We start from the raw sequence: 11680 nt of genomic DNA, 5'->3' as shown, positions 1-11680 counted from the left end.
AAAGAGGAAGTATGAAGAGGAGAATAGAACTTTTAAAACAGAATGGGAGGAAGAGTTTGGATTCACTGATAATGGAGGTAAACCTGTGTGTCTTATTTGTCATGCTTCGCTCAACCATTACAAAACCAGTAACTTGAAACGCCATTACGAAGCAAAACACAAAAACTTTCACACCAACTATCCACCTAAGTCGGAATTACGGAGGAATAAGCTTAATGCGCTAAAATCTTCAATAAATGCCCAGCAGAACCTGTTGAAAACATTCAGAAAGAAAGCTGACAATACCACTGAAGCTAGTTTCGTTATATCATGGAATATTGCGGGTTCAAATCCATATTCAGATGGAGAATTCATCAAGCAGAATATATCTGAGTTGGTTGCAGTGTTAGATCCTAAGAACACAAAACTTCAGCTTCACGACACACAGTTGAAAGACGGGTATCTCGGGTTAATGTTGATGTCGAAGACAAACTGAAAAAGATTAAAAAAATTCCACTGACTCTTCCGAGAAATAGTAGTTTAGAGTTTTACTTCGAAAATACAACGACGCAAAACTAAACTTCCCAAAAGCATTCGCTTGGATCAGGGAAAATGGGGGGGTGACATTCAATATCCCTACTCATTGGGTCAGAAGTGTGGTTCGGAATAAGAGTGAGGGCTGAAGTTACTGAAAAGTTGACGCTTGCAAGCGGGCTTTATAAATCGGGAAAGGAACTTGCAAGTACAATGACAAAATTAGTTAAAACAGAAGGTACCAAGGAATTCAAACGACTTCTTCAGGAATCCAAAACCGATGGGGGAGTGATTAATAATTTATTTGTCGCGTTTGACCACTATAAGTGAAGTGAGTAAAGACAATAGTGTAGAAAAAAAAAGGAAAACCTGAAAATGTTGTTGACAATAGCCTGATGGAGGTGATTAATGGTCAAATTTGTGTGTAATAGTATGACATACTTTGTGCTTTAACAGAGTAACGACAATAGTGTAAAAAAAAATACATAAATCAAGCAACAACAACAAAAGAGAACATAAGCCGACAGTACCTGCAATGCTCTTTTAGAGGTAGCATAGTATAGACATGAATACATAGTACAGTCCTACAGTAATGTTTTATAAATTTTGGCGTGCGTTGCAAACAGAATTGTCTGTTGGTGATGGATGCAGTTGTTAAAGTTATGTGTAAAAAGGTAAGGAATGCTAGGATGTATCAAAGATTCAAAAAAAATCAAAAAATGGTGTATTTGTTTATTGAAGAAATTTATTCAACGCAAAACTTTGTATGCATTAAATCAGACATGAGATTACCTTTACGCCGCATATTCGGCAACTAAAATATGTACATTTTTTACTTCTACAAATTTGATGCAATATCATCACTGAACTTGCAACAAACTTGAATGGACATGATGTTGATTCCATTGACTGATTCTTTCCCGAAGCTCCTGCTCTGCGCCGACAAAATTTGTTCCATTGTCGCTAAACATATCAGTCGGGACACCACGGCGACAAGTGAAACGACGATATGCGTTAATAAACGCCGAGGTATCCAGTAACGGAGACACTTCCAAATGCACTGCCCTTGTGCATAAACACGTAAAAACACAAACGTAGCGTTTAACTTGACTTCTTCCAAGCTTCACAAAGAGAGGCCCCATATAATCTACACCAGTACTTGAAAACGGAGGTTTTCCAATTGTAACTCGCTCCAGAGGCACCTGCCCCAATATCTGCGTCCCGGGTTTGGCGCTCCTTAATTTGCACAAAAGGCATTTCCGCAAAACACTTCTCACCGCGGAATGTCCTTTAATTATCCAGTACTTGAGTCTTAGAGAAGCAAGAACATGTAGCACCCCACAATGTCCTTCTCTAATGTGGCAGTCCATGACTAGCAATTCGGTGACATGGTGCCGATACGGCATGATGATTTGATGCATACGTTCTTGGTCCAAATTCGCTCGTTGCAGTCGTCCTCCAACATACAGTACATCCTTAACGCGACACGGGTTGAGAGGACACAAATTAGATTTGTAATTGGGTGTAGTAGTAGTATGGTGCAAAGCTTCTGCAATACTCTCATAGTTCAACAAACATCTTACATCCTCCGGAAATGACTTTCGTTGCACAAGTCGAACAATGCTCAGTGTCGCATTTGTTATCTCGTGGGTTGTAAGTCCCTCAACTTCAAATGTTGGTCTTCTATCCTCTCGGCGAGAGAATTTCCAAATTATCCACCGTTTAAAACGCAGCAACTACGCGACCGCCCTCTGTAGCCTTTTGAAACACGAATAGCGAAGCAGCAAAAGATGCAGCACATCGAGAGACGCAATCGTGACATACACACGCCGCTGCCTCTTTATCTCCAAATCGTCCTGAAATAAACCAATTTCCAAATTCGGCCGGCTTGGCCAAAATTTCGCCTCCTTCTGCAAGAACTCCGGTCCTTCAAACCACGTCCGTACATTACTGTATTCTTTCGGCATTACACCACGCGAAGCAATATCCGCCGGGTTATCCTTGGTACCAACGTGATGCCACTGTGAAGGCTTCGTCAACTCATGAATCACAGCAAGACGGTTGGCGACAAATGTCTGAAATCTTGTTGAAGTGTTGTGGATATAGTGCAACACGGTCAACGAATCGGTCCAAAACATCACGTTGTCGATGACGTAATCCAACTCGCGCACCACCATAGCACCGAGCTTCGCCGTAATAACAGCGGCTACCAACTCAAGCCGCGGAACGGTAACGGGCTTTAAGGGAGTGACTCGGCTTTTGCCGCAAACTAATGAAATACTGACATGACCAACCGAGTCAACAAATCGAAGGTAGCACACTGCACCATATCCTAAATTACTAGCATCCCCAAAGCAATGTAATTGTACAGAAGTAAACCCTACAGGTGGCCTTAAACAACGAGGAATGTGCAGGTGCTCCAACAGAGGCAATTGTCTAAGCCACTCTTCCCAGTGCACTAATGCATCTGAAGGAAGGGGGTCATCCCATCCTAAACTTAAGTTACAAAGACCCTGCAGAAGGCACCGCATGGGCAGAAGAAAAGGCTGAATGAAACCTAAGGGGTCGTACACTTGACTCATCATTGACAAAACCCCCCTACGGGTATATGGCTTGGGTGATATGTTTACTCTAAACCCAAAAGAATCCTTAACTATGTCCCATCGGACACCCAGTGTACGACCAACTAACTGGTGTTCAAAGTCTAAATCAAGGAAGGAAATATTGTGGTTTGAGCCAGGAAGTGACTCAAGAACCCCTGAAGAATTGCTCACAAATTTAGTCAAATGAAAACCCTCCATATCCAATATTGTGGTAACGTCCCTTACCAAGGTAATTGCTTGCTTCGTAGAAGCGACTGACACCAGCCAATCATCCACATAAAAATTGTTTGAAACACTCTTTGCAGCATCTTCACCAACAAGATGGCTGTTATCCGACACGGTCTTTTTCAATGCAAAACTTGCACAGCTGGGAGAACTTGTTGCCCCAAACAGGTGGACCATCATTTGATAATCAACTGGTGGCTTTGTGAAATCACCTGCAGGCCACCAAAGAAACCGCAAAGAGTCACAATCCACAGGCTGGACTCTAACCTGATGAAACATGGCTTTAATATCCGCTATAATTGCCACAGGGTCTTGGCGAAAGCGTAAAAGCACACCAACAAGAGAGTTGGTCTCTATACCACGTTTTATCAGTACGCTTCAGACATTCATCCGGAATCCGACGAGCAAATCCGTTTTCAATGTAATTTATATTGCTCACAAAGCTTCTCGTCATTCTGTAAGCGACGCATAAGGTTCTTTAGTCTCCTCTCTGCCATATTTCTATTGTACGGCAGCTTTAGGTTATCAGACTTCCAGGGCAGGCTCATTTGGTAATGTCCATCCACCAAAGTGGCCGTGCTTTCCATCACAGCAAGAGCCCGCTTGTCCTCCAATGAGTATGTGGGCTTATGACCTCCCTGATCCATGAAGTCTCGTCCAAATATTTCATCAAGTTGACCACACTGATTACAGCTAGTCTGTACAAAATTTACTGATGCTTGAGGCTTTCCCCTGGTGCGTTCTGTACCAAACAGACACCATCCCAGTGGTGTATGTAATGCATCAGGTTCTCCATGACCTCCATGGATAATCTCTGTATATTCATGAACTTCAGGCAGATCAGCTGCCAGCAATAAATCAACCCCACCATCTCGAACCACAGGTAAGTCTAAATGGCTAATATGTGGGTATCTTAAACTGTCTTCTCCAACAGGAATGCTCCCAGCCAAGCTGGGTAATTTCGGAACAACCCTAACATCAGTTAGGTCATAGGCGACATCAGCGTGTTGTCCCACACCATGAACAGAAAGAGTCACACAACAACTATCAATCTTATGCGTCCCTGCTATAGTTTCAATAGACAAAGGATTCAACCTGCCACTAAGCCCAAGCTTATCCATTAGGCGAGAAGAGCACAGGGTCGTATTCGCACCATTATCCAAAAATGCATATGTAAGTACACATTTATCCGATGTAACAGTACGTACCTTGACGGGCACAACTTTCAATCGCACATTAAATGATCGAGCAGTAGACGTTGAAGCAACAACACCGACCCCATTTACCGTATCTGGGTCAATGGAGCTTCGCCCCTTCTGTGACTGTCCCAATGCATTGTTAATCTTGCTCCAATGTAGCAGTGTATGATGCGACTTGCTACAACCTTTTACTTGGCATGTCTCTTCAGATGGACATGCATCAATGTAGTGTCCATCCCCAAGGCACTTAAAGCACAGTCTGCAACGACGGGCCAACTGGTATTTCTCCTTGAGGGACCGTCCTATAAATGACTTGCAATCCTTCAAGCTATGTCGTCCACCGCAATCTCGACATTCCACCAACCCTTTACAATGATGTCCATCAGACTCCGTGTTCGCTACAACCGTATTAAACACACTTCGAGATTGTTTACCAAACTGGTTCCTAACCTTTGTCTTTTGAGTGTCCCGCACAAGGTATTTCATCATCGGCGACAGAATGTCTTCACACTTAACTTCCAAGAAATTAAGCAAAGTCTGGAACGTTGGAGATATTCCTTTGAGTCTAAGTTTCGAACACTTTGTAATGAACTGTGCAATATAATCCGGTGGCATTCTCTGAGCCACAGCCTCCAAATTCTGTGGCAAGTCCAGCGTGTAGCGACAACTCCATCTTCCAAACAATTTGTAACTTTCGGCTGCCTGCGCACGAAACATTTGCAAACCTCGAAAGTCATTTTCTCGCAGCTGGTTCCTTCCAATCAGTTTGTCCATATGTGCACGAACCACCAATTCAATTCGTCCATGACGATGGTGTAGTATTTTCAATGCTTCAGAATAGCCCATATCAGATGGCAAACTTTTGCATTCCACAATGTTAGACCTTGCACGTCCAGTGCAAAACTTACAAAGGTAACTAAGTTTTTCAGAGTTACTAAGGTTCGTTTGATTGATCTGACGATTAAAGTCATTCAGGAATTTGTGATAGTTGTACGGGTCACCATCAAACTTCTCTATGGTCAAGCGTGGCAAATTAAAACTTTGTTTGATCATTTCAGCAAAAAACACCATATCTGAAGTCGGTCTAGTACCTGATACTGCAGGTCCAAGAGGTTGGTTCATAGGGCTTTGATCAAGAGTCCCATATTCCACGTCAGCGTTTCTCCCTTTGCCTGGAATATCAGTATCGGTTGCAGACAAAATACCAGTTTCCCTCCGAGACGGCGGCAAATCTTTATGCGCCCCGTCCAATTCTAACAGTGGACCCAACGAGTTTGATGCAACAAGTGGTGATTCGTGATCAGCACGAACATTTATAGATGCAGCATTAACATGTGGTCTTCCTAGTAGAAAAGGTGATGTTGGCGAAACATCATGAACCGAAACTTTTCCGCCACGCCGCTCATCGAAAGCCTTAGTCAAGCACGTCAAACGTTTCATTGGCAACCTTTTCCTGGTGTACCATCTAACGCAATATCAGACAAAGATTCTGATTAAGAGCAACTCTCACTGACATGTTCAGCAGCCAGTGTGGCCTGTGCCACCTCTTCCCTGGCTTTAGCCATTTGCTTTTTCAATTCAAAGCTCTTTATTTTACCTTCAAGTTCTATACGTCGACGCTCAGATTCCATAGTTAAACGACGTTGTTCATCTTCCAACGTTAAACGACGTTGTTCAGCTTCAACAAGCAGTTTTTCTTCCTCAATGGCAACTTGTTCCTGAGCATACTTTAGTGCCAGTGATTTTTCATCAACAAGTCTACGTGCACGCGAGCTGTTGGAACGCAAACTTTTTCCAAAGGAACCACAGTTTGTTGAAGCGTTTGATTTCCCTACAGAACCATTTCCCGAGCGCACAACGTCCAGTATTTTAAACAGTTCCTTAGAAACATTGGGCTCCTCGCCTGATTCATCCATTCCAATCAACTATGCACGTTGCGTATTACGTCACAATGTGAGTAACTCAAAACAATGCAGTTTTGACTTTAGTTTTAAATTCAATGTAGGATACAGATCCTTAATTGCCGTGTACTTTTTTATATGCGTGCAATTCTCAACCTTTTATTCCAATTTGCAGTTTCACAGCAAACGATTTAAAACTAAATGCCTACACGGCTCCACCTTATTCAAATAGAATGCAACTTATCACAGCCAAGAAGGCATTAAAATAACGTAGAAATAACTAGATTGCAATGGATACACTAACTCAACATTACAAGCACGCGCACAACCCAAACACAAAATAACTTTCCGCGCATGAGTGCACCCACAGAAATCATACTCAGTTCTGTCCGTTACAGTAGGACTCGAATTACCTTGTAGTTCATGTGTTAAAAATTTCAAGCCAATCAAGTATAACAATGATGATTATGAAAATAATATGCAGAAACAATTTGTGTCACACTGTCACTTTCGTTGGTACTGGTAGGGCCAATGAATTCTACTTTTCTGTACAGTGTTTGTTTTATCCAGTTTGTAAAGCAACAACGTTTAGTAGTCAAAATGATTTATTGTGAAACAAGTGTAAATGTGCTTACTCGAGTTAATTTTGATAAATACTGCACAAGTGTTAAATGAATTGTACAAGCATCAAGATACAAAAAAGCAACATTCGTTTTGAGGACCTAAGTTGCATTTTGGAGTCCTGAAGGAAATAAATGCATTTCAGGAATGCTGACACTTGCTTGAAAGAAGAATGCACTTGTGTTAACTGTTTTCATTTGCTGCTGGATGTGCTATAATATAACAAGTGTAGGAATGTGTATTGTTTGTTTGTTTGAACTGCGATATGCGTTTCCCTGACTCCGGACTCCTCTTCGTAACTAACCAAACTTGTGTTAGTTTGTTTTATTCACCAAGACGAAAGATATATGTTCAGAAATACAACTCAACCCCAGAGTAGAATAAACAAACGGTGATTCTACGCTAAAGGCGTACCAACGTGTAGAATGAATTCAACCGCAGAACCCACAAATTATATAGGCAATCAGTTATGCGGCTTGCGTGCGAACCGCGATACCTAATTACGTGTTACGAGAATTTCTCCTGTTTCGTTCCAGGAACGAGAGTTATTTCCTGGTAGCACCATTATGGTGGCCCATCGCTATCACACACATTTTAACAAAAAAATATCAAATGCGTATTTTGTTTTGCATTATGACTTTATTTTTAATTACATTTTTAAAAGCGATAATAAATTGAAATGGAAAACGCATTTTTAAAATTAACTTCGTTTTAAAACAGATTTCAAACTTGACTTTGAGATGTATTTTGAATAGAACTTTCAAATAAATTTTTAATATCACTTTCAATTTTATTTTGGAAATCAATTTTACATTTCATTTTCAATTTTATTCTGAAAATAGTTTTAAAATCTATTTCGAAAACCATTTTCATTTGAAATAGCGCTATCAATCCCATACACATACAATAGCCATTGGCCCAGCGCTATCAAATTTAATAGAAATCATACAACGTTCTAAACAAACTTCGTAATTAGTGCTGCAATAAAGTAAAGTGTTGTTTGGTTGCAGACGATGTATTTATTTGTTCCACGTCGTTCTGTTGTACTTGTTTGTGCCATGCGAGGCTGAATTAAAACTAGACAACAATCTTCTTTATAATTCCAAAAAGTTGCGTCAGTTTTCGGGAACGAGATTGCGTAGTATATTCATACTACAGTTGCATAAGACGTAAACGTAAACCCTGTTCGAGATGAAACGAGTCAAGGAAACGTGGGAAGATTTCGAAAAAAGGGTCGGAATGAAACGCAGAAAACAAACTAAGGCTGTTCCAGAGGATATAATGGTCCAACGGTTATCTTCGACACCATCAGGAAGAATAAAAAAATTTGAACCTTTGGACACAAGGGATTTTGTTCCCTTCTCTTACGAAGAAGTAAATTTAGAAAACATAAAATTAGCTTGTGAGTCTTATTACCAAGCACCGCCTGGCTCTTGTGATGTACTTGCATCGGACAGAGGACCTTCTTGTTCCAGATATGAACAAATACAGGGCAAAAAGTTTTACTACGTTAGATTTATGGAGCCAGTAGGGCGTGACAGGAAAAACCTTGTTGAGGAGAAACCACCTCAGCCTGTACAAAAGTCTATCTCCATAAGCACCCTTTTCAAGGCTGGAAAGTTAATAAAAAATGAAGTGAGGTCTGTTTCTGTGGACTTAGAGCAGTTTGTTCTAGATGATTGTGCATGGAAAAGTAAAGCCAACTTACTTTTGCAAGTATCATGCACCAGCTTTGCTAGTGGTGCCTTCCGCAAGGCATTTATGGCAAATCAGGTTCCCCCAAAAGATAAACTTGTAGTAAAACTGTACAATGAAAGTGCTGCTTCCACCATCCAGGAAGATTTACACATTTCTATGGAAGACCACTGCAGAAAGCAAGTTCAAATGCACACAGTGGCAAAAAGTTTGACAGAAAAGTTCTCTGAAAAAGTGCCCATTGAATTTGGAGAACATTTGAAGTATGATGATGTATTTTTTTGCAAATACAATGAAAGCCCTGCTACTGTGGAAAACTATTATTCTGGTGAATTCGTGAAATATGTAAACAATGATGGTTCATGCTGTAAATTAACCAACAATGTTCTACAGCAAAAATGTGAATGTCTGGTGCACTTTAGTTACATATTTTCTGAAGAGAAAATGATGTTGCTCGACATTCAAGGAGTGAACCACACATTATTTGATCCCGAAATTGCTACAACACATCTCTTGGATGAAAATGCAGAAGTGTTTTTTTGTGCAGGCAATTTGTCAAGTGTTGCTATTGATACATTTATTGAGAGTCACATTTGCAACAAATTTTGTGTTATGATGTGTCTTCCTCAACTAAATCTAAATAATACCTAAAGCATGTTTTTGTTACTTTTATGTGACTCTGTAATTTGTTTCAATTCTGCTATTACAAAAGCAAACATGATACATTTGTTTTTATTGTTTCCAGTTATGCAGAAAAATTTTGCCGTAAAAAACAATAGATGCTGTCAGCATCTCCACAAGAAATTAATTCAGGATTGGGAACAAGCTGTAAACATTTATCTTTTATACTGGTGCTTAACCATTCCTCCTGGGCATGTAAAACACCAGATATTTCAGCAACTTCTTTAAGGTCACAGTCATTAACTGTAAGACCTTTACAAGTTGTGCCATAAAATTCAGGACATTCAAAAATATGTTCAGGTACACCAGTAGGTAAAAGAATATTGTTTTGATTGCGTATGCGATGACTGTTCCAATTTGCCACAAAAATATCACATTCACGTTGTACAATAGGTTTGTAAATATAAAACAGTAGCTGACGGTCAGTTAGACAATGTGGATCATACTTTCCATTTGTTATTAATGATCTAAGTTGTGCTTTGAAAAAAAGCTCTAATCTTTCATGCAGCTCCCTCCACCAGCGCTCAATTTTATTTGTGTTAGAAGGACCATATATAACACTCTCTGTCGGATCTTCTAAATCTCCATGTTTGTTCCTGAGATATGTATGTATTGTTGCCATTTTTCCTGTTTCAGTTCCTCTATCCAGTCTTAAAAACTTTGCCATTGTTTGAGTTTCATATATGTGCTCCAAATATTTCTTTCCGATAATCTGAGGGTTGGAGTTTGAGTGAGTAACAAAGAGAAAAAACACTTTACGTGAAAATATATCTATTGCACCATATATGCCCAGCGGAAAAGTGTAGTTTTGATATCCACACAACTTGTCGTGCCCATCCAATGATACTTTTTTTGAGTTGAAGAGGGCCACTACAAGCAAACAGTTGTTTAAGTTTTTTAATTTTCTGTCTTACATTTCGACTAGCAACACCCTCAGGGTCTTTTTCTTGCAACACTTTCTGAACTAAATGCCTTGGCACAAATATTTTATGTTTACACCGTAGCTTTTGATTCATTGCTCGATAACCCAACAGTTTACCAGGTCCCTGTAACTCTTTATCAACAGCAGCACAAACTTCATTCAAAGAAGTGTCGTATCTTATGTATGTAATATCAAAATAGCGAAGTCTTCGGTCTAGAGTTGCAACACTCCAAGAATATTCAGAAAACCTTTTCTTCACCAACTGCAAAATTTCTTTTCGCTTCATGTTTTTTGCAACACAATTTTGTAACATAGCTTTTAAATCACTACTCTGTTGCCACATTATAACTTTTGCACCTGGATGTGACTAGACCATCAATTCTACAAAGCTGCAAAAATACGAAATCATAAGAAAATTTGCAAAAAATGCCAAAATAAGACCAAGAAACTTAAAATCAAATTCAAGATCCGAGCGCAGCGGTGCATTAAACTTGCATTAGTTTAATTGTTTTTATTCTTCCACACGGTGTTAAAGATAAACGTTGGACCATTATATCCTCCAGTCCCCCAAAAACCTATTGTTGGCATCGCAGGCTGTCAATGCAATCTCGTTCCCAAAAATTGGCGCAACTTTTTGGAATTATAAAGAAGATTGTTGTCTAGTTTTAATTCAGCCTCGCATGGCACAAACAAGTACAACAGAACGACGTGGAACAAATAAATACATCGTCTGCAACCAAACAACACTTTACTTTATTGCAGCACTAATTACGAAGTTTGTTTAGAACGTTGTATGATTTCTATTAAATGTGATAGCGCTGGGCTACGTGGGGATTTAAAAAATCGCATATTTCAAATGAAAATGAAATTCAAAATGAAAATGGTTTTCGAAATAGATTTTAAAACTATTTTCAGAATAAAATTGAAAATGAAATGTAAAATTGATTTCCAAAATAAAATTGAAAGTGATATTAAAAATTTATTTGAAAGTTGTATTCAAAATACATCTCAAAGTCAAGTTTGAAATCTGTTTTGAAACGAAGTTAATTTTAAAAATGCGTTTTCCATTTCAATTTATTATCGCTTTTAAAAACGTAATTAAAAATAAAGTCATAATGCAAAACAAAATACGCATTTGATATTTTTTTGTTAAAATGTGTGTGATAGCGATGGTCCACCATACACCATATTGCAAGTCACTCTCCATTACCTAATGGAAAGTTACCCAAATGTGAACATTACATCATAACATAAAACGTTACACAAGTCGATGCAAACTGGTTGTTTATTCATTTTTACTGCATCTTATTTATGAAAGGA

The 11680-nt window shown here is 39.3% G+C and overlaps 2 protein-coding genes and 1 pseudogene across 2 annotated transcripts; all 3 read right to left on the bottom strand.

The window, feature by feature from the left end:
* Positions 1-1373: 1373 nt before the first annotated feature.
* On the bottom strand, positions 1374-1919 carry LOC145888387 (uncharacterized). Its single transcript, XM_082979127.1, has one exon. It carries the CDS (start codon positions 1917-1919, stop codon positions 1374-1376), a length of 546 nt encoding a protein of 181 aa, XP_082835253.1.
* A 330-nt stretch (positions 1920-2249) lies between these two features.
* LOC145888376 (uncharacterized) lies at positions 2250-6456 on the bottom strand. The gene is made up of 3 exons (XM_082979117.1): positions 6051-6456; positions 3781-5883; positions 2250-3553 (listed from the first exon to the last, which is right to left on the bottom strand). The coding sequence occupies exons 1-3, from the start codon at positions 6454-6456 to the stop codon at positions 2250-2252; spliced, it is 3813 nt and encodes a 1270-aa protein (XP_082835243.1).
* A 3046-nt stretch (positions 6457-9502) lies between these two features.
* LOC145888370 (uncharacterized) lies at positions 9503-10703 on the bottom strand (annotated as a pseudogene).
* Between the last annotated feature and the right edge of the window lie 977 nt (positions 10704-11680).

The sequence above is a fragment of the Ascidia mentula genome, chromosome 1 (assembly GCF_947561715.1).
Source record: "Ascidia mentula chromosome 1, kaAscMent1.1, whole genome shotgun sequence".
Taxonomy (NCBI): Eukaryota; Metazoa; Chordata; class Ascidiacea; order Phlebobranchia; family Ascidiidae; genus Ascidia; species Ascidia mentula.
Note: the sequence above shows the minus strand (reverse complement) of the source record. Positions and strands in the feature narration are given on the sequence as shown.

Coding starts and splice junctions, on each gene's coding strand:
- LOC145888387 (XM_082979127.1), bottom strand. CDS start 1,919: ATGCCGTATCGGCACCATGTCACCGAATTGCTAGTCATGGACTGCCAC.
- LOC145888376 (XM_082979117.1), bottom strand. CDS start 6,456: ATGGATGAATCAGGCGAGGAGCCCAATGTTTCTAAGGAACTGTTTAAA. Junction 5,884..6,050: donor ACTGGCTGCTGAACATGTCA/GTGAGAGTTGCT, acceptor CTTTTCTACTAG/GAAGACCACATGTTAATGCT. Junction 3,554..3,780: donor ACAGAATGACGAGAAGCTTT/GTGAGCAATATA, acceptor GGTGGCCTGCAG/GTGATTTCACAAAGCCACCA.